At 48.9% G+C, this 23,326-nt stretch overlaps 1 protein-coding gene across 1 annotated transcript in view; it reads right to left on the reverse strand.

Moving 5' to 3' along the window:
- Positions 1 to 23,326, reverse strand: part of COL22A1 (collagen type XXII alpha 1 chain) — a 261,283-nt gene that overhangs the window by 37,175 nt on the left and 200,782 nt on the right. Inside the window, exons 44-49 of the mRNA XM_033842909.2 lie at positions 19,603 to 19,650; positions 13,613 to 13,726; positions 13,176 to 13,229; positions 5,046 to 5,099; positions 3,401 to 3,454; positions 610 to 663 (exon numbers count right to left, since the gene is read on the reverse strand). Coding sequence (XP_033698800.1) covers positions 610 to 663; positions 3,401 to 3,454; positions 5,046 to 5,099; positions 13,176 to 13,229; positions 13,613 to 13,726; positions 19,603 to 19,650 — 378 coding nt within the window. The remainder of the gene's footprint in view (positions 1 to 609; positions 664 to 3,400; positions 3,455 to 5,045; positions 5,100 to 13,175; positions 13,230 to 13,612; positions 13,727 to 19,602; positions 19,651 to 23,326) is intronic.

The following is a 23,326-nucleotide window of genomic DNA, read 5'->3' on the forward strand; positions in this document are numbered from 1 at the left end:
CCTCTCACTGTTGTGGCCCCTCCCGTTGCGGCGCACAGGCTCCGGACGCGCAGGCTCAGCGGCCACGGCTCACGGGCCCAGCCGCTCCGCGGCATGTGGGATCTTCCCGGACTGGGGTGCAAACCCGTGTCCCCTGCATCAGCAGGCAGACTCTCAACCACTGTGCCACCAGGGAAGCCCTCACTCTGCTTTTTGAACAACTGGATAACAGTAGCTACCTCCTGCCTGACACACCACCTGGCTCATACCACAGGCTCGGGATGGGGTAGCTCCAGGGCTTTCTCCTCCCCTGTGCCTCTTCCAAATAGAAACCACACCGAAAAGGAATAGGGAGATGGGGCTAAACCTTGGACCACTTTGAATTGGTTGTAAGCTGAATTCTGAAATCACAGATTGCCAGGTCATTTCATCCAAACCTTTAATTTAGAGGCGAGGTAACCAGGATTCTAACGTAAAGCAATTCCTCCTGTGGTCGACCAGTAGTGAACAGACCTTTGGAACGTGAGCCACAGGAGTTAGGGAGGACCAGGGCAGGGCTGGCAAACACTTGGGGTTCTGGGAAGGTCCAAACACAAACTGAAGGCACATCCTCTCCAATGAGGAACTTACTGGGGATCCCTGGATTCCTGGCCGTCCCGCAGCTCCGGCAATTCCATCTGTTCCCTAAGGGTGGTAAAGCAGAAAGCCAGTTTGCCGTGTATCTGAACAGAGGTCATCAGCACCTCCTCTTTGCGCATGAGGCAATGCACAGACCTTAGATCCTGTGCCCCTTCCCAGCTGTCTGAACTGTAAGTGTTTCAGAGGTACTTCTGCCTTCCCCATCAGGCTGGGATAGCCTCTGGGGATACAAAGACGTCGGGAGGACAGCAGCTGCATTTCAGGAGAGGCCAAAGCATTCACCAGCTAATTATCCACAAGAGGAGAGTAAATGGTCTCACTCCAGAGTGGACATTTTCAGCTAACGTCAGGGAACATTTCAGGACAGCAGACAAGAAATACACAATTGGATTTACCTTCCAGAGAGCTAAGGAAGGCAACTGCCTGTATCGACAGTCCAAGGATGAAGAGACGCACAGATGGATAAAGGGAAGGGGAGCTGTACACAGGTAAGTGGTGCAGAGGGAGCCCCAGACAGGCTTGTGCCCTAGGGTTACTGCACGTGCTGCCCCTTCCGCCTGCAGTCTAAACCCCCATGTGTCAGAGCTCATAACCTGCCCTCGTCCACACCTTGGCTCAGGTATCAGCTTCTCAGTGAGACATTCTCTGCCTGCCAGACCCCAACTGCAAGTCCCTGCTCCTCAACGCCCCATTTCTGCTTTTAGTTTTCTCCAGCCTTTGTGTCCATCTGACACCTTAGTGTTTATCACCTTGTTTACTGGGAACTAAAACAGTGCCTTGGAGGTAGTAGTCACTCAATGGTTCTTGAATAAATGAATGAATTAGGAGCTGGGCTGGCTGGGTGATAAATGCAGAGGTTCTTTAGACTGACCGATGCCTTGCTTCTTACCGGCTCTGATGCTTCCGTCTCCTTATCCACAGGAGGCAGAAGGTGATACTGCCCATGCCACAGGGAGGTGAGCAGTAAATGCGGCAATGTTTGCAATGTGCTCAGCACACTGAGAATTGAGGGCGCCAGTTAGGAGTGCACCCCCTCAGAGCCAGAGCTCCTGGGCCCATGTCCTGGGTCCCCACTGACTAGCTGGATGGGAAGTTACTTTACCTCTCTGCATCTCAGTTCCTTTGTAAAATGGAGAAAGAGGAAAAAAAAGAAGAAGACAGCACTGACTTAACTTGAGTTGTTGAGAGAACTGAGTAAGGTGATACATATAAAGAGTTAGCCAGCCAGCACCAGGTACACACTCAGAGATCTCCATAAAGGGCTCTCTGTTAGCAGAAGTCTGATGCCAGTGGTCTTCTTCTGTGTGTGTCTGTTGGCCAACTCAAGACCGGAAGCACTGCAGGTAATAACTAAGCATGGGATAACAAATGAGCAAGGTCTCACCGTACTTCATCGACACCTTTCCAGCAGTCTTGATTTAGTCCTTTTGCATACGTTTACTGGATGCCTATGTCATACCAGGTGCTGGCAAAGTTTTAGGGATACAGAAATGGCCACACCATGGTCTTGGACCTCAAGGAAACCTGACACAGTTGTAGGAGGTGTGTCTTATTTTCCGTGACCAGGTGAGGACACCGTAAATGTTCACGAAATAAAAAGATGTTGATAATATTTAGATGAACAGCCTAAGGTTCACGCTCCCCTGCATCTGGGCTGCTGCAGGGGAAAATTACACATCTAACAGAATAATTGCGTTTCTACTCCAAATCTGGGTTATTTTACATAATTTTGCCAGAACCGTTTGGCATCCTAGACTCTGGAATCTAGCTAAGCTAGCAGGCTGGGAACAGGGTGAGGGTTTTACTGGAAGAAGCATGCTAACAGAGCACCAGAAAATAAACTGTGAGAGTAAAGAGCTTTGTCTTCTTGGTATCTATATATAACATCATGAACACTTAAAAAACAATGCATGATTGACCAGGAGGGTTAGCTGCCTGCTCCTGAGTTTCTTCTGCATGACTGGCCCCTAAACCTGAATGGGCAGCTGACTCAGCATCCAATCCCAAAGGCAATTAACAGTCCAAGCCACGGCACGAAGTGGAGGCTCAATAAACACCTGCATGATGCTGGATAAACTCACGAATCAGGTGGAGACAGACAAGCAACCTAGACCAAAGGGAGGTAGATTTGCCAAGAAGGGCATCAGTCAATGGTAGCACCACAGCTACTGGAAGAGCAAGAACATTTGTTTGGAGGGGGAGGAGGGTCAATGGGAATAAGTGGGATGATATTAAAGGCTGTTGCTATGGTTAGAATGATAACAAGTGCCTTAGAATGACAACGAATGAACTGTTGAAAATAGTAATAATACAGAGTAATAACTTGCAGTTATTGTTATCAATTACAGTAAATCCAAGAAAGTCTGGGTTTGCACAGACACTCTGTGATTCCCTGAGCCTCTCACCATGGGACAGTTTCCTACGGAAGAGGGAAAGTTGCTTCTATAATACATTTCTTACTTAAGAGCCTAACCTTGCAATTATCCCAGGCTTCCCCCAACCCGAGCTGGATGAAAAACAGTAAGTGGAGCCTGTGCATCCCTGCCAATGCCCCCGTCTCGAGAGCATTCTGACTGCACTGTCCCTCAACGTAGCCAAGCCCCTCTGGGCTCACCCCAGACGCCGCCGCGACCTGCACTTCCACTTCACCCCAGACACCTTTCAGGTGTCAGCCCACTCTTTAAAATAAGAGGTCTGTCCATGTGATACCACCTCCAGGGAGTACGGAAGTATGCACAAATGACAAGGCCAGAAGAGGAGGAGATTCAAGATAATTACTTACCGGTGGCCCAGGGTTCCCTGGGGGCCCCATGAAACCTGGAACTCCTGGATGACCCTAGGAAAACACAAGGCAATTATTTTAAATGATTCCCAAAAAGTTGCACTCCGTGCAACTACCCAATTTCAGAAAAGCTAGAATCCATCTTCTAACTCAGATAAAAATTCTGGATATATATATATATATGAACATATTTATATATATATAAATAGGTGGTTGAGGGAGTATCTAACAATATTTACAAAAACAAATCTATCCTGTAACTGGATTTGCTTCAAAATAATGTGAAGGAAGAAGGATATACATGGAAGCAAGAGTGGCCAAATAGCTGGAAGATATTCTGACCAGGTGATAAATACAATGGGGTAATTTTTATTATACGTTCTTATTTTGATGTATGTTTGAAGTATCCCATAATAAGAATTTAAAAACAAATAAATACATATACACACAATTTATACCCACAATGGAAATAGCTAGATTAACTGAATTATGGCATCTTTGACAGTATTACAGTTATTTTAAGAAAGAGATTCATGTCCCCATGTGGAGAGGAGTCCGTGTGTATTATAGAATGAGCTAAACCGGTTATGGTGCCAAGTGTATTGCATCATTTATTTAGCAGAGCAGTGTTATCAAACCAAACAAACCACCACGGAAGAAAAGATCTCCCTACCCTCCTCCTTCACCTCCTTCCACAGGAAAACACAAACTGTAACATTCGGTGCAGAGATCACTGCCGTTCACAACTCGTAAGAATAGTCCCCCCCAATTTCGTCTTTCAAGATACAAGTGGAATTTCCGCTGAGTATGTCATTCAGACCCTTAGTATAGCCCTTATCTCACCGCCTCTGGATTCTCTGCTCACGTGCCTCACCCTGTCACTGAAAGAAAAGCCCTGCGAGGTTAGGGATTTGCCCATCACTCATCCTGTATCTCAGAGCCTGGTGCGGGGCCTGGCACGGAGCTGGTTCACGATGAGTACCGACCGAGAGACGGATAGACTTCGAAGGAAAGGGGAAGGGCAGGAGGGAGAGAAAACAGGAAAAGAGGGAAAAGAGGGACCGCAGCAAGGCACAAGCAGAACAGCCAGTTTAAATGGCTTAAAGGCTGTTAGAGGCTGAGGACTTGAGAGTGAAGGACGAGCTGGTAGCCCTGGACTGGAGACGAGTGGGAGACAGTGTTCAGATGCACATGGGAACGATCTTACAGTGCATTTGGAGCAGTGGTCAGGCAGGGCTGGATGGGCCCTGGGCAGAGCAGGGGTGTCTATGAAGCATTTTAGCTGACACAGTGAGAGTCACACAATAGAAGTGGTGGGTGGGCAGGAAGAAAGAAGGGGGCGTTTTGCATTTTGTAATGAATGACTACCAGTTCAGTGAGCAAGAAACACTAAACGTAACCGAGTCCAAAATTTTAAAATACGTGTTTTTAACGAAAAGAAAAGGTAGGCTCCTCGGATAACTGGGGAAGGGGAGTGTGACAATGAACCAAGGTGGGAACCATGAAAACATGATTTAAAAAAAAATCCTACCAAAGGCAAAGAAGAGACGAGAAATGACTGCAGAAACGGTGGAATGAAAGTTACCTAGGAAAAATAAGTGATGTTTCTTCAGGGTGAACGTTTCACTGTAAAGTAAGTTTTTACCTGATCACCTTTCTGTCCAATCTCACCATCTGCACCACGTTCTCCTTTATTTCCCTTAGGAGAAAAAAAAAAAAGAAAATGACTGAAAATTCTGCTAGCACTACGTTGCAAAAGAAAAATTTTGCAATGCATTCATTCTCTCATTCTTCATCAATTTCTTATCAAGTTTGTGCTGTAGGTCCAAACTAGCTGTGGGACCTTGAGCACAGGCTCCGGATGCGCAGGCTCAGCGGCCATGGCTCACAGGCCCAGCCGCTCCGCGGCATGTGGGATCCTCCCGGACCGGGGCACGAACCTGTGTCCCCCCACCGGCAGGCGGACTCCCAACCACTGCGCCACCAGGGAAGCCCTGTAGCTTTTTTAATCTACAAAATAGAGTAATGATTGCCCCCCTCATGAAGTGTGGGGAGAATAAAATCAAATTAATACACAGAAAACACTTAGCATAGAGCTCAGGATATAGTAAGTGTAATAAATATAATTATTATTTTTTACTATTTTGTATTTGTACAAAATCCTGGCTTTGTCATTTACTAATTGTGTGTCATTGGGCAAGCTGTTTCAACTCTCTGTTTCCTACTCCTAAAATGAGAATGGTAACAGTAGACTCATGGGGTTGTTGTGAGGATTAAATGAACTGAAATCTACAAAGTAGACTAGTGACGGGCTCAGTGTTAGCTCTCAATAAACATCAGCTATCACCATCCTCACCATAATTAATACTACGGTCATCATCACCATCATCGTCACTGTCACCACCACTGTTGCTGTCATTAAGGCATCATCACCACCACAGCCACTATCCTCCCCTCATACCAATCATCATCGTCATCACTGCCGCCACTACTGCTGGTACCTCTGTCATTCTCCTCCCCCTCTCCTTCACAGCACCATCACCTTCATTATCATGGTCATCAAGACATAGCATGCGACCTACCAAAAATACAGTTTTACAAACTAATCCTGAAAGTAACATTCAAAGGTTCCAATCTCCCTTAACTGTCACCTCTTTGGCCCTGTGTTTAGTATGTTAACAAGTATATTCCAGTAAAATGTTATTAAACAAAAACAATTCAGTTCCTTTAAAAGAATGTATTATGCAGTAAAAGAAGTCGTTGGCAATTAGTCAATACTGGCTGTGTTTCCAGGCCTGTCCTCCCTTATCTTTGCATCTTTCAGAAGATCATGTCCCTTCTTTGCTCTGTTTATTCATTCAGTTAATGAAGGATGCGAGGGGGCAGGTCAATCTACGAGGGTCCAGGTCCAGAACGCTACAACTCTCTCACTGAAACATCACGCCCAGTCGTCTTCCTATCCAGACTGTTGTACATCAGCAGTTCATTGATGACAACAGCTACCTAATAACACCCTGGCTGCCTCCCTTGGGTATATTGGGAGGGTTAGGTGATCTAATGCCTTAAAGTGCCAAATGCTTTTGTGTAGAGGAAAAAAAAAAATAGGTTCAGAGGGGAAGAGCATTTGTTCCAACACCTCTGCATGTAATTATGTCTACTGTTTTAAAATCTATAAAGCCAGCACTGTCTGCAGGCCACTTTATAATCTCAGTGAAAAGAACTGACAGAAGAGCACACTGCTTCTCCGACATTTAGGACGACTGCCTTAAAAGTAAATGGCTTCCTTTCAATTTCCAGTCCTCAGTCTGGGCTTAGAATGGTTTCAGCCCTCATCTCACAGCAAGTAAATGGCAGCAGCTCAAGGATCTCCAGTTGTCCTTGTCTCCTTCTCTGCCGCAGCTGGGGATCAAAGCAAACACAGCCACCCCCAAGCCTGACTCACTTCCTTCCAGAAAAGAGGACTGACATTTCCAGAGCCCCTACTCTGCCGGGTGCTCTTCCAGGGCGTCCACATGCGATCCCACTTCACGCATTTCTTTGTGTATATCCTGAGCTGATGCAAAACAGTATTTCGTATGTCTACATTGTCTAATTTAGCCAGGAAAACTACTCAGTGAGGTAGGGGTTACTACCAGAGCGTAGAGATAAGAAATCTGAAGACCAGAGAGGTGAAGTGATTCGCCTGAGGTCACATAGGTAGTAAGAAACAAGATTTGGCATCTAATCCAGATCTGTCTGTATCCAAACTGCCTCCTCCTGACCAACTTACTTTCCTGGTCATTTTCCTAGGTCATGATGCCTCGTCCCACTGGTTTTCTAATGTCAAGAGCACTAGATTCATAGTCTAGAAGCCCAACTGACCTTGCTGACCATGTTCTGGGAATCTTTTTATGCACCAAGAATACAGCAATCAAAAAAACAGATTAGAAACAACAAAACCAAAAAGCCACCTGCCCACCTGGAGTTTACATTCCAGGGACATTACGAGTTTACTACTTTGCTAGCTCAGCTCCCTTCAGTACATGTTTATTGAGGGTCCAAAGGAAGGGCTTCATTTTTCCTGTTGAAAAGAAGGGAAGAAACTCCCACCACAACCCCTTTTATTAGAGCATTTACTTCAGAAAACTTGACACTGTGAGTTCTTTCTCTGTCTCTTTGAAATGTATGTAAGTCCTTTTCAAAGCTGAATAAGCCTTTTACCAGCTCCAGGACCCAGGAAAGTCTTTCTCAAGGACCTGGGAACATCTCTTTGAAATGTAATCAACAAGGAAAATGAAGCCCCATCTCCCAGGTTCTAAAGGAAAGTAGGAGTCTACCTTCGCGGTCCCTTGTTCCAAGCTGCAAAGAGAAGTTTGATTTTCTTTTGTACAAAATTAATTCACTAAAGCAGAGGCGCACTCCGATTACCAGGTGAATTAGGACGAACGTGACAGACGGTGCTACACAGTCCTCTTACATGAGAACTAGTTATTGTTCATCCTGAGGACACACACATCATGGGTCATAGCTGCTGAGCCATAGAAAAGGGTGAGATTTCTTTGTCTTTACAATCTCGTAGCAAAATTGCCTGTGATGCCTTATAATACTCTGGCTTAATGCTTGTACAAAAATAAAATTATTTCCCTTCTTTTCCTTGTGGACAGGTTTTCTGGTTTGGGAGAAGATTCTGTTTAGTTTTGAATTATATTTCCTCAACACCATCATTTGCTAAGTGCGTAAGGTAACAATTATTTAGAGGTTAGTTTCCTAGCAGAGGCTGCTCTAAGGATGCTGGCTTTTGTGAGTCCATCAAACAGATAATTCTCTCCAGGAGTTTACAAACTGTTGAGAGCAGGGCCTAAACTTTCTCAAATTAGGAAGTCTCTGCTATTCTCAGAATAAGCCCTGTCCCTGAAATTTTGCCTGCTGTTTTCTCTGCCTAGAAAACTCTTCCCCAAGAATGCCTGGCAAAGCACTGCCTAACTTTCCGATGCAACTAAAATCCCACCTCCCACTCCAGGTGGCCTTCACAGGTGACCTCTGCCCCATGGCATTATTTTCCTTAAAATCATTTAACTCTTCTCCTGGAAATTTGTTATAGCTGTTATTAACTCAAATGGAGGAACAATTATGAGGACCTCCCACAGTGACACGCATCTCACGTTTCCTACATGCTGGGCACCATGCCTGGTGCTTTGTAAATGTTTCCTTGTTTTAATTGTCACATCCTCTCTGTGAGATGAGCCACGTAGATCTTCTTTTACAGATGAGGGACCCCAGGTTCAGAAAAGTCAAATTTGCCCAAGTCTTATAATTAGTAAGCGCAATTCACTCAGCTACTAAGAGGCAGAACCGGGTTGGAGAACCACTGACCTCTCACCGCTCTCGGTGGCCTCGGCCCCAGTTTGATTTTTCTAAGAGTCATGACCTTGTAGATCTTTCTTCTCCAACACATCAGGCCTTAGAAAGCATGGCCCATTTCTGACCTGCCTCTTCCTCCTGACTTGGAAGGGAGCTGTTTAAGGGCATGCGTGGTGAGAATCTTTCAGGATTGAGGCAGCTGTGGGTGAAAAGAGGCCTCTCCTGAAGACAGCAGGGACTAAGCGGCTCTGGGTTGCCTTCTGGGAAGAACGGGATTCCAGGGCCTTTTCTGGCAGTTCTAGTAACAGCAGAGGAGGTATCATCTCTGCTCCCAGAATCGTCCAGAACCTCCAAGGCAGTGGGGGGATGGGGATGGGCGGCTACGGCTCATTTAGCATCTCCAGTCCCTGCAGCTCCCATTACACGATTGGTGGACACGTGGACGAGAAGAAAACCATGTTTTTCATGAAGGATAGAATAAGCGGCACTTCCAAACTGGAAGGCGCTATTGCATCTGACTCTGCAGAAAACCGTGTCTCCAGAAAATCACGCTCTGACTACCATCTTGCTCCTTCTTCCTCTACATGGCCTGTAATCATAACAACAGCCACTGTACCTCCAGACCCTACCTCTTAGAGTCAGTGTCTTAGGCAGTTCGAAAGCTCTACAGTGAAGCTCTGGATTTGACGGTGTCATTAACCTCCCCAGACCCAGCAGCCAAAGAGAGCAGCTGCACATCAGTGAGAAAAATCCTGGGGAGGCTGATTTCCCAGACGCTGGATCACCATCGCACGCAACGAAGCAAATCAAACCTTCTTGATGACGCACGTGACCAGTGAACACCCAGGGCCTTTAGTTATAGAAAGGACACTAACGATGACCAGAAATGCTCCACTGTGGGCAGCATTTTCAATTTACAAATTCATCCTGGTGTCCTCAGGTCTGGCAGAGATCCTGTTTGATAACTGAGGCTCAACAGAAAGGAAATGAAACAATCCTCTGTTCTGCTTTCTGGAGAGTGGCGTGGGATGAAAAGCACAGAGACAGGCTTGAATTTGAAGCCAAGAACCAGGGCAAGCCTGTGAGTCCTCAGATGATATTTAAATCCTCTGCAACTCATCTTCCCAGCAATAGGTGGCGGTAGGGGGGGGGGAAGCTATAACAGGGTCTGTACCGGAGACAGTGTAGGTAGAAGCTAAGCTCCCCCGTGGGGAGCTGTCCTTGGTGCTGCCGGTGGTGGTAGCATTACTGGGGGTATAACAGCATCCTAACCAGTGCGGCTCCTGGAGTTGGACGAGCAGGGATTCACCTTGGCTATACCACCTACTAGCTTTGTAATACCGGCATTTAATCTTGCTCAACCGTAGTTTCCTGCTCTGTAAAGTGGAACAACATCTCTGCTTCCTAGGACGAGGCTCACCATCGCAGGAGACAACATTGTTAACACGGGTAAACTGGCCCTTGGCCCTTAACGCACCAGGCACACTGTGTCCTGCAGTCCCTGGGAGCTCATTCTGTAGCGTGGACCCTGAGAACTCACAGTCACCATGGACTTCCAAGTGGGGGGAAAAAAACCCGTCTTTCAGATGCAGCACTAATTTCTGTCCTTTTTCTGGGTGGAAGCTTTCTTTGGCTTTCTCTGTCTCTGTAAAGGAACAAACCCTCCCTTGAAGAGAATTATAAAAGAACAAAGGCAGAGCACTTGTCCTAAGACGCCAACACTTCAGGAGCAGTTGGGCTGATAGAGAAAACAATTCCTACTCAGTGGCGGGAACTCCTTATCTGTTTAACTGATCGGCTTCTGTTTCTCTGAATAAAGGTCATTCCGTGTCAGAGGCAGCACCCAGCAGCTGGCAAGATGACAGCAAGCGCTGCATCGTGAGCACCAGCTGAAATTACCCCTGCAGAATCCTCCAGGCGACAAGGTTAGCCACTGCTTATGACCCCAGAAAAGAAGGGTAATCCTCAGCAAATAGCACAGAGGACGCTAGGCTGTGCTGGTGTCTCTTAACCTAACACGGTCCCCGGGCAGAATCTCTTGTTCCATCTACACCGAGACCTGACATCTATAGTTCCTGAAGCAGGAGTCTTAGGTTTGCCAAACCCTGTAACACTTCAATGTCTCTGGATACCAACTAGATGTCTAACCTGCCAGCCAGGGCCTGGGAGACCTGGCTGCTCTCCATCCTGATACCCACAGGCCCCTGGCTGTGTTGTCACGCCGCCACATTTCTGTTTGCTTCCTTGCCTTTTTTTTTTTTTTTTTTGCGGTACGCAGGCCTCTCACTGATGTGGCCTCTCCCGTTGTGGAGCACAGGCTCCGGACGCGCAGGCTCAGCGGCCATGGCTCACGGGCCCAGCTGCTCCGCAGCATGTGGGATCCTCCCGGACCGGGGCTCGAACCCGCGTCCCCTGCATCGGCAGGCGGACTCCCAACCACTGCGCCACCAGGGAAGCCCCTTGCCTTTTAATAGTAATAATAATACCTCCAACCCCATTTTCCAGGGCTGTGCCTAGGGTGAAGAGAGTGAGCACTCACCTGGGGGGCGAAATGTAAGGGGCCCCGGGAAACCTCAGGATCCAAGATAAAGAATATTTTACGGCCATATTTTTATAAGTCAAAATTAAGGCAAAATAATCCAAGATGAACAAAATATGAACATGAAAATAAATACAGGGCTCCCAAGGGGCAAGGATTAGGGGGAGGCAAGGAAGGTGAGGGATTCATGTGTAGGTTGGGTCTCATCCCTTTTTTTTATATAAATTTATTTAATTAATGTATTTATTTTGGGCTGTGTTGGGTCTTTGTTGCTGCGCGCAGGCTTTCTCTAGTTGTGGCGAGCAGGGGCTACTCTTTGTTGCGGTGTGTGGGCTTCTCATTGCGGTGGCTTCTCTTGTTGTGGAGCACGGGGTCTAGACACCCAGGCTTCAGTAGTTGTGGCACATGGGCTTCAGTAGTTGTGGCGCACGGGCTTAGTTGCTCTGCGGCATGTGGGATCTTCCCGACCCAAGGCTTGAACCCGTGTCCCCTGCACTGGCAGGCGGATTCTTAACCACTGTGCCACCAGGGAAGCCCTGGGTCTTGTCTTTATTTAAAATTTTGATATTTTGTTCCTTATGTATCTACTGCACTCATTTTAAACATTTCATAATACCGCATTAGAGTCTCATTTATCTTGGTTATGGAGGATTTTGGCTTCCCCTTACGTTTTCCACCCAGGTCCTCACCCCAATCCTGGCCCAGGGGCTGACAGAGCATGAGGGCTAAGATTGACAGAGGGCTACAGTGTGACAGGCACTGGTGGGGGCATCTCATGAGCGGCCGCCAGGGCCAGAGCCTGTAAGGTCTCTGCTCTCACACTCCCTAGGGTACCAGGAGGAAAGGGAAGGGCAGAGAGGTAAGAAGCTAGCCCAAGGAGACTGCTGAGACTGGATTCCAAGCCCAAAGGGCTTGCTCCTGTGGTCTGTCTCCTACTGACAATTTCCTGCTGCATCTCCCATCAGATGAGCCACGCCGTGTCCCAGCCAGGCCACAAGAAGAGACACAGTGACACGTGTCCCTGAATGTTGGGGCAGAGCAGTGCATAGAGTTTCCAGCAGCACAGAGGTGACAAGGGGGTCAGAGAGAGCCCCCAGGGCAGCATCGATGTCAGGGGAAGTGGAATAAGGCTGGGAAGGTCAGAGCTCACCCGCTCCCTGCCTGTACGCCACACTCACACACTCTCTTCCCCTTAGAGGTAAGTACTGTCACCACCCAGAGCCCAACCAGCCACAGCCCAGACACCTGTTCTGGCAGCCAGAGCTTCGCAGCCTGTTCTACGGCTGCGATCCCAGCTCCTTCCTCCCAGGCCAGTCTCCCTGGCTTTGTGAAACCACAAGCTATCCTGCCCGCTTTAGATGGGTGTCTTGTCATTCATGTGAGAGTTAATGACACTCACTTGTGTTTGTATAGCTCCTTCCTAAGATTTTTATTGAGTGCCAAGTTCTTTTTATGTATGATATTGTGCAACTCTTCCCTCTCTCTGAAGTTGTTTTTATTCACATCGTTAGTGGGTGGAGAAATTGAGGCCCAGAGAGGTCAAGAATTTTGCCTAAGGTCACACAGCTCCAAAGACTCAACTCCGGGGTGGGACTCGAGTTCAGAGATGTCTGACCCCAAAGCTCATGTCTTAACCAGCACTACACATTCCTATCTGGTAGCTCATCTATACTTTCAGCCACTCAAGTTTTTGTCTACGAGCAATCTAAGACTCACCAAGTTCAAGGGCCCCTTCCTATGGTCACTGAGACAGTCAGTGCTAAGGAGAGAACCTGAACGTGGATTTTCTGATTGTAAAATCATTGTTCCTTTCCACTGGACGTCACTCTTCCTCAAACGTTGGTTCACCAGTGAGATGAGAATAAACTCACGTGATTTTTATGAAAGCTCACTGACCTGTGGTCCATCTATTCCTGGGGGCCCTGGGAGGCCTCTGGGCCCAGCATCTCCCTGCAGCAGGAATAACGGGGAAAAAACAAAACAAAACAAAACAGCAAGAATGAGTGTCTGGAGCCCACGCCCAGAGTCATCCGCAAGCCGTCCTCTTACACATGCACTCACTGACTTCCCACCGGCTTCCCTGTCCCCTGCCCCACCCTACCGCGTGTCTGAGCAAGGGTGTAGGTGGGCGGCTGTGCATTCATGGCCGTCACCCACCACCAATGTGGCAGCTGGTATGAGAGCCAGTCCCCAAGGGCCCCCATGGCCCTACCTCCCGCTTCTGTGCCCTTGCGTAGAATCCCCCCTTGTGTCCCCGAGACCCGGTGCTGAGGTCTCCCAGGTGATGTATTCCATTACAGTGACAAAAACTAAGTTTCCCCTTTTCTCCTTACCTTTTTCCCTTCTGTGCCTTCTCTCCCTGGCTTTCCCGGGAGACCTTTGTCCCCTTTAAAACCTGGCAGACCAGGGAGACCTGGGGGACCTGGGGGACAGTCATTGCACACATCCTGAGAAGAAGAGCAAAAACAGCACAGTTACTTATAAAACAAAAGGTGGCCCATGGCTCCTACCTTTCCAGACAGGAAGAAGGCAGCAAATGATGAAAAGGAAACAGGTGGATTGAGTCACTACCCACACAGCTTGTGTCAAACTTTGCATTTTTCTCTCTTGGTCTTAAATTAGATTTCAGCACTGATACATCTGATATATCTGGATTATTACTGCATTTCTCCCTACTTCTGACCAGACTGCTGAAATGTAGCCCAAGATGAAGATGTCGAAAGCGAAGATGTACCAATGTGTGTGAGCGTCTAAAAACATTCACAGTATAGATTTAACGCAAACATTTAGTACTGTTAAAGATAGCATGCTCTGTCCCTAAGACCAGAGACAAGACACAGCTGGGAACTGCATTCTCTGGTGGGTTTGCCCAAAATGTTTCTGAACAAAGCAGCAAAAAAAAAAAAAGCAACAGGCACCGACCCTTGGGACTCTCTTGCTGTGACACACACCAAATCTCACCATGCCTGGCATGAGTCTTTGTTCAAAGTAGGCATTTAATAACTGTTCCCCAGAATGGAACTTTGCTCCACTCCTCTGAGGCAGGTTAAGTGCTGTCCCTGGAGTGAATGTAAAGTTCTCAGCCCAGAGAACAGGTTCTCTAGCTTGTCTGTGTCCTCCCCAGATCTTACATTTTGGAGCACAGTAAACACCAAATACAGTTCACAGGCTTGACCACACTCTCATCCATTTCACACCCCAGGGTCTTGGATTGCTCCTTCCACGCCCTTCTCTCTAATCCTCACTCTCTTCCTCCCCTGTTCTCTCCCTGCTGTAAGGGTTAAATGAGATAAAACAAAGAGGTCTCTCAGAATAGTGGCAGATCATTCCCAGTGATTTTGGCTGTTATGAACTCATGTATCTACCCAGCAGCTCCCTCACTGTTAGGCACTGTGCTTTTCTGCTTCGAGACCACAACGAGCACACGTCTTGAAGGGGTCATGGTTCCATGTACCAACTGACACAAACAAACGCATTAACTAGGGCCTCTGGGATGCTGCACTGGAGAGATCGGTGAAGACTTGTTCATATTCAATGAGGTGATGATTCAGGTGACTTGGCATTCAAATCGGTCTCTAGGGCTTCCCTGGTGGCGCAGTGGTTGAGAGTCCGCCTGCTGATGCAGGGGACGTGGGTTCGTGCACCGCTCCGGGAGGATCTCACATGCCGCGGAGCGGCTGGGCCCGTGAGCCATGGCCGCTGAGCCTGCGCGTCCGGAGCCTGTGCTCCGCAACGGGAGAGGCCACAACGGTGAGAGGCCCGCGTACCGCAAGAAAAAAAAAAAAAAACAAAACCAAAAATAAAAAAACCAAAAAACAAATCGGTCTCTAATTCAGGATGGAAGGGCTTTCGTCATCAAAAAAGCAACTCTGAACTGTCCACCTTCCTTTTAGGTACTTACTCTTACTCAATATTCGAAGCTTCTTTGGAAGTGTCCTACTCCAGGAAGCCTTCCTGATGGCTTCACGCTGGGGATGTGTTCCTGCTCCCACAGACCCAGGAATTCCTGCTATGGAAGCACCTGTCTCACTATTGAGGAGATCTGTTCATCGCTCCAAGCCCTCCCCACCAAGCAAAAAAGTGTTAGCTCTCCGAGAACAGAGATAGAGTTGCTTTATCTTTGCATGTCCACTTCGTAGCAAATAACCTTCCGCACAGCGTGAGTTCCATAAATGAGGGAACCAGCCGACCCGACCAACCACCAACCAACTGGCCACTGGCCTTCTGGCACCCAGTGCCATCTTCCTTTAGTGGTGATTTCAGATGCTGGTTGAATGTTTTTGGAGGATGAGGAATACCAAATGTCGGGCTACATGAAGAAATGGCAGATGAGAGAAGCTGAAGGATACTGTTTCCAGTTGCTGTTTTTTGTTTGGAAGAGTGGCAGGCTTCAGAGGAACTCATCTATCTCATCGATTCCTAGACCTTCGCTATAGCTCGTTAAAATGAGATACAGCCGTCAAACACGGCAACAATGCTCACAGGATGAGATTTTTTGGACGTGGTGGGTGCAAGAGTGATTCGGAACCGTTCTTCGCAGCGGGATCCACAGCATAAAGAAATTGTATCTGAACAATACAAAATGTCACTACTTTCCAATTTCTTTTCCGTTTGTGGCATGGGTAACTCAGCCTGGGTGTGTCTTAGTCACACATTCTGTGTAGGATTGTTCCTTGATGACCAGAGCAGCCCCCAGCAGCCCCCAGACTTGCCAGTGAGGGGGCTGGATCGGGTCCTGGAATCCAGTGAGCACAGGGCGAGACCAGCCCCCCCACCTGCTGTCCTACCAATGCTCACTTTGGCTCCTGTGCACCTGGGGCCCCTGGTCCCTCCTGACCTGGGCTACCGGAAATGCCTTGACACTAGTGTTGGGGCCCAGGGTGGGCTGCCCCAAAGTGTCTCAATAGCATATAATTTTGAACTAAAGATACGTAAGAAATGGCCAGTGCAAGAGGGATGCTGGCCCTTCTGTCTGTCTCCCTGAAAGCAAGAAATAAACCTCTAATGTGAAAAGTACCCTCCCTGCATCTGGAGGTAGAACAACCACTTTATCCCCAGAAACAGGGATTTCAAGGCGGAGAAGCCTGTATAAACAAACCTTAAATTTACTACCCTAAGTCCAAGCTCCGTTTAGATTCTTCACTAATTAAGGACCCAAAGCCTAAGTTTCTTGCCCTGTCAATTCCTCACAAATGTATTGCTTCTTTAACCAAAAAGTATAAAAGCTGCCTGTTTTGGCCACATCTCAGGTCCCATTTCTATGAGACCTCCACGTGCACAAATTAAAATGTATTTATTTTTCTTCTGTTAATGTCGTGTGTCAATTTTATTATCAGTCTGGCCACAAGAACTCGAGAGGGATTACAGGGGGAAATTTCTCCCTCCCTGTCACTAGCCAGGGTTCTGCTTCCGGCTAGACGGGCTTTGCCCAGACCACACCAAAGCCTCTGCCCACTTGGGATCACGGCTTCACCTCTCCGAGCCTCAGTCCCTTATCTGTGAGATGAGAACCTCAGAGTCTGGGGAGAAATACATGAGATAATGGATGAAAAACGCCTGATGCCATGCCCGGCACACAGTGACAGCACAGGAATTTCAGCTGCTACATGTGTCACTGTGGTTTCAGTTGTTATTTTCCTCCCTAAATCTGCTGCTTTGTCCCACTGGCAGATCAGATGCCCCTGATCATCAATACCGACTCCCACCTTTTCCACTTAACTGAGTCATCTCAGGCAAGTCACTTAGTCCCTTTGAGTCTATTTCCGTATCTGTGAATAAGGATTGTTCTCCTACCTTAGGAGAGGGATGTGAAACTGAAATAACACGTGTGAAGCAACTAGCACGTTGCAGGGTTCCAATCTGTAAATACAGACTCCCTCTCGCCTCCACCCCCTTCGTTTTTCCTGAGACACTTTCAGCAGACCCGGCTGGCTGCGTCACTGTATTTGGTGTGGGACAGCATAACAAGAAAGTGCTCAATCAAATGTGTACAACTGGAGGAGTGCTGCAGTCTCTGCCCGGCATAGGATTCACCTCCAGATCATCTCATGCAAGTTCTTGCTGGATTCCTGAATCCTCACTGCAGATTCCTGCCAAAGGGTTGTGGAGCCTACATTTCAAACCTCTGGGTGACAGGCAAGAAACTCACTACCTGCCCTTTGTCAGGTAGCTGTCAGGAAGCTCGGATGCATGCAGAGATGAAGTCGGAGAGCAGAGGGGCTAGAGCACAGTACGTGGAGGTGGTCACACTGGGTTTGAGTCTTCGCTCTGCCACCATCCAGCTCTGTTGCCTTGAACAAGTGACTGATTCCCCTGTGCCCAATCTCCTGCTCTGTAAAGTGCAGCACGTAATAGTACCCACCCACTGGGTTGTTGCTGAGGATAGGATGAAGTAATATTTATCCCAGGGAATCATCTGATGGAGAGGCCCTGAGGATGACCTCCCTGGGCACAGATCCAACGATGGAAGTTCATTAAACAGGAACTCTTAGGAGACAAACTTTCTAACCAGGCAGTTTTCCAACTATCAGAATGAGGCAAATTTTCTGTAATAAAAGATACCTTCGTAGCAAAAGAGGGTCCTTCCACCAGCCCACCTGGACCAGATCATCAAGATGGCAGCAGGTGATTATAAAACAGGGAGCTAGGACAGCTGACTTCACAGACCTGGGCAAACCCACAGAGCCCAGGCTCTTGTCCACAGGGTTTCCAGGCAAAGAACAGCTCTGTAGGGCCAGGGAGTCTCAGGTGCTTCCCTGAATGTAGGTGCTCACATTCTCTCTGCGGTTCCTGGGTGCTCTGAGGAACACAGCTGCATCCTTTAGCAGGTAAGAAGTACCGATTTGACGAAATACCTATCTTAATGCTGTAGCCGTAAAGCATTAACCCATGCAGCATTCACCCCTATTGTCATTGCCATCAGGACCGGGACACCTTGAGGTTGAAATCCTTGGTGAGGCTGTGGGGTGGGGAAGACAGGGGCCAATGCAAACCCAGGGCCTTCCAGCGGGACACAGTTAGGAAAAAATGATCGAGAACAGAAATGCCTGTAATAAACACGGCTGGAATCAATAGATAATGAATTCTTGCCACGTCCTTGTAAAAAACAAAACAAAATTTCCTCTTGTTAATGAAAATCAGGAAAGATTGCTCTATTACTACTCATTTTCCAATGAAATGTATAATTTTCCATCAAGGCATCTCAACGTATAAAGAGATGAAAAGGCCCAAGCTTCTGAGAAGGATTTCTTTTCCCTTTTGTTCTCCTCCCTCACTCTCATGCAAGAACCAGGTATTTTCCGACACCTCCCAAGTGGTTTTTAGAACACAGGAGGCGAGGGAGAGGGTGGTCACACAAAATCCAAGGCCAAGCTTCACCCGAAGGTAAGACAAAAGCTTGGAACAGAGGCAGCAAAGGGTCCTCCACACGCACAGCCGCAGAACTGCTCTTCCTGAAACACAAATCTTATCCTGCCTCTGTCTCGCTCACAGCCTTCCTCAGTTCTTCTCTTTAAGCGCCGAGGTCCCTGGCCAGGCTCCTGGGCGTCCAGCTTTCCGTGCCCTATCTCAGCAGAGCTGTGCTGAACTCGCGTCTTCTGTCGCTCGTGGAGAAGGCGCACGCGGTTCGGACCACGAGTGCAGCGCACGCTCTAATCTGGACTCAGCCTGGCTAAGGGCCTGGCAGCCGGCTCCACTGCCCTGCACCTGCACTCTGGACCTCGCCCCAGAAGAAACCCCACCCGGCCTGTCTGACTCTGCCCGTGCGTCCTCTCAGAACTCCAGGATGCACTCCTGTGTGGGGTCAAAGGTCAGCCTCTGGAATCAGTGAGGAGTGGGCTCTAGTCTCATAAAGTCACTGACCCTCACGGTGACTCAGGTTTCTAACAAGCAAAACAAGAGCATAAGTAGTACCAACATCAGAGAGTGATCGTGGATATAAAACAAGAGCCACGTGGGAAGCATTTCGCGTAGCACCGCCTGGGAGGATTTCCTGTGATGACGGATCTTACTGTCCAATAAGATCGCCACTAGCCACAGGTGGCGAGGAAGTACTCGGAATGTGCCTAGTGTGACCAAGGACCGGAACTGCTAATTGCATTTAATTTTAATTAACTTACATTTAAATTGACACATGTGGCCAGGGGCTGGCACACTGGGCAGCGGAGTTTAGCACGCTGCTGGCACACAGTGAGTTCTCAACAAAGGCTGCTATCATTGCTAATGTTATAACATAGTTGTTCGGACAAAAAAGCACGTGTTATTGAGCTCTCTAATCCCCCATCGCCACTGTCAAAATGCAGGCACGTTTATTTCATGCTTTTACCTTAACCAAGAGATTTATGTCCCCTGGAGACAGCAGTGGAGAGGGGCCCTGTCAAAACAAAACCCAGTAAATACAGACACACACACACGCATGCACACTGCAGCCTTCAAAAGGGAAGCTGTAACACATGACGAAGCTGGGCCGGGCACGGGATGACAGGCGCCCTGCCTACGCCCCATGCTTGGGAGCCACAGAAAGACGTGGCAGCCCAAGTGCACGGGCTGCCAGTCCTGAGTCTGACATCGGCCTTTCTGGTCCCCGGTCTCCTTCTTGTGGCCCTTTCTCTTCTCCTGGTGGCCTCTCCTCCCCACCTCCATCAAAACCAATAGGGCCTATGGGTACTGTGGAAGACAAAGGGGCAGACGGCCCTTTATTCCCCAGATGGGTAGCAGCCGTTGCTATCAGTCATTCACAATGTAGCATGATTTTAAAGCAACTTCTTCAGCTTTCGTAGGTGAAATAGCCTTTTCAGCGTCATTCATCATTATGAGCTGGAGTCTCTAACTCCAGGAAGAGTTCAGAAATCAGGAGTAAGTACAGAGCCTCCGAAGGCGTGTAGGAGCCCGTGGGTCACTGACTTCACGTTCAAACCCACGGTGAGCTGGAACATGGCATGCGATGGGGTCAGCCCGGAGCCCAAGCGGAGCAGAGGCTGGGTTCACACTGGGGGTCAAGGGACAGGAGGCTGGGAAGGAAATGGAAGCTAAAGGCAGACACTAAAGTGAGGAAGGGATTCTTAGGGAAGAACTGGGACACTGGTGTGCTACTTTGCAAACTTCTAAATTTTGCAGTGGAAACGGAGTGCCAGAGAATCCGCTCTGCAGAGGGAAGGTGGCAGGGTTTCCTCCAGATTTTCCAGATTATTCTCTGTGGGCACAATCGGACTTGTGGCGGCTGATTCCTTCTGATTAAGTTTGACGTTGGGTTTATGCATTATGACTCCAGTCTAGCCTCTTAACGAGACAATTTCCCTGGCTGCCCCCCTCTCCCTGGCCCCATGGGGTTTCTGTCACATCCTGTGGCTGCAGAAAGCCACGTGACAGCAGCATCGTATGCGTTTGCATCGGATAATCTAGGCAGTGGCTAGGCGTATGCCTGTGTTTTCTGAGTTGAAACGCTCAAGTATTCTATCAACACTCTGGTCTATTTCAAGAGGACACCCGAGAGAGACTGGGGTAGGACTGACTCAGATTTGGAGGTTCTGAAGGCACCACTAGCCCGCAGGGAGAGCTCACGTGGGTTGCATCTGCTGAACAAAGCCGAGAACGTCCTCAGTTACCTGAGACCGACCCTCAGGAGGAAGGCCAGCTTGTGCCACATTAATTAAAGCTGTAAAAGGGGGAGAGGGGTTTTATTTTGACGCCTTATTATTTTCCCCTGGGAAGTTAATAACCTAAGATTCCTATTGTTCAAATTGGGACATTTTCGCACTGCTGGCCTTGTATTCTTTGGAATATTTTTCTGCTGTCATTTGAGCCCCTTGTAGAGTTAGAATGAGCTCTATTAGACAGCATGGCTGGGCATCAGTTAGAAAAGGAGAACAAGGAGTGAGTTTTCTGTGTAGGTACAGCGTGGCCTTGGGGATAATTCAGTTAATGTCCTGTTGTGGTCCATTTCTGTGGGTCTCACAAGATAGGTCTGAATACACAGGAGCAAGGCCGTTGTGGGGTGGTGGCCTCCTGAAGGTGGACACAGGACGCATCAGAGATTGCCACGTTTGCTCTGGAGGATTGGTTGTTGATGGGATAAGAGAACAGGAGTGGGAAGTGCTGGGGTACAGGAGACATAGTCTGTGCCCTGCTTAGACCCTCCTTCCGTCCTGGCGTGCCCAACGACCAGCTGCCGGGACGCTGGCTGGAAGGTCACACAGAGACGTTACACAGTCAATAAAGAGCTGACATGGAGGTGAGAGCGGCCGGCCTCTCGACTGGAGATGGGTCAGCTCCGCGGGGCTGCTCGCTCCCCGTAGGCTCAGAAGGAGCCTAGATTCCAGCTGAGCCCACAACTTTGACTGCCTTTTCCCCACCACGCCCTGCTTTCTTCAATCCTGGCAGGTTTCACCTCAATCAGTTGGCACAAGAATCCTCACCAGAGGCTCTGCTTCCAGAGAACCCAAGCCTAGACAGAGGGATTCCCAGGACAGTGCAGCCCTGGAGAAACACTGTAGGCCCCACTCTCCACCCCCTGAGGGACGATGACTGTAGTAAAGGCTTAGCTCAGCAGACCTGGGTTGTCCAAAACCTGCACATTCCAAAGGTCCGGCCCTGGCTGGCTTCTGGGAGATAACGTCTAAGTCCTTGGAATGCCCTACCCGATAAGAGTGCCTTTGTTTACCTAGGGTCTTGGGCCAGGCAGATAACTTATGCTAACACCGTGATCTATGGCGGGGTCCTTGGACCACGTGGGAGGGCTGGAGATGGTGGAATAACCCAGCCCAGCCAGGGAGGCATCACACCTGCCAGACCTGGACACCAAGGTCTGCCTGAGCGTCCCTCAGTGGCAACACCTGCTGCATTTCAGAGCACGCATGGTCATCCACGTGCCCTCTGATTACACACAACTGCTGGGAAAACTGAGTGCTGGGAGGGGACACCTGGAACCCTGAGCCTTGTCTCTCAGGGCCTCTGCACTGTGCGTCTCCTCCCTGTGCTGCTCTTAATCTGTAATAAACCATCAACCATCGTGAGCCTAACAGCTTTCCTGAGTTCTGGGAGTCCTTCTGGTGAATCACTGAACCAGAGGGGAGTATCGGGGACCCTTGAAAGCATGACTCATCTGATTAGTGAGATCACAGAGACCGACAGCTACCCAGTGGTACTTGGGACCACCTGGGGGCAGCGTGTTCAGTGAATTTAAAGGTAGTCAAAGAGAGGCCCATCCTCTCTCTGTCTCTCTCTCTGCTCTGCCGGTGTCCTCCCGTGGACATCACAGTTAGTCCACCTTGTCAGCTGGACTCTGCTGATGTAATTTTCTCTGCAGAGGTGTCAAGGTCTGGATTTGGGAGGGGTCATCTGAACCCCCTTCAGCCTCTGGCCTGAACCTTACTCTTTCACCCACTTCACCTGGGACTTGCACTTGGGTACTGGGGTGGCTGCTGTAAGTCTGACTCCCTCTATCCTCCAACAAGACTTTTCACTCATCCCACTGGCAGGGCTTCAGTGAAAAGTTCCTGGACGCTTCTAGGCAGACCAGGTGCCCCTCCAGATCTCTGCTGTGCCCAGCAGCCCGGGTAAGTCAGGAACAGATGCCCACGCCCTCAGGGGCCTCCAGGCCTGGGGTCCTTGCCTGAAACTTGTAGCAGGTCAGGCTCACAGAGGAGAAAGATGGCCTCTCCGACCCATCCTGAGGGGAAGCTCCTGCCCAGGGGAGCTTACTGGAGTCTGACACCAGCCCTGAGGCCTGAGATTCCCCAGTTGCAGCTGCCACTGGTTCCTCCATCTTGGGTGGTACCTTCTGATGGACTCATTTCTCCTGTGTCTTCACAGCTGTCGCCCCACTCACCCAGACCTGCTCATCCTCACTGCTCCTTCCCTGGAGGGCCCACTCGGGGCCTAGTTAACTGGCTAAGCCTTTGGGGCTTCTCTGGCATTGGTAACTTAATTGGGAGGCGGTTCCCCAGAAGGTGACTATACTGCACACGAAGGAAGCCTGCAGGAGCCTTGGGCTAAAATGAGGATACACAGCCCAGGACCAGACGCTCAGGACTGTCCATTTCCGCTCAACC

Source organism: Tursiops truncatus, chromosome 17, assembly GCF_011762595.2.
Source record: "Tursiops truncatus isolate mTurTru1 chromosome 17, mTurTru1.mat.Y, whole genome shotgun sequence".
Taxonomy (NCBI): domain Eukaryota; kingdom Metazoa; phylum Chordata; class Mammalia; order Artiodactyla; family Delphinidae; genus Tursiops; species Tursiops truncatus.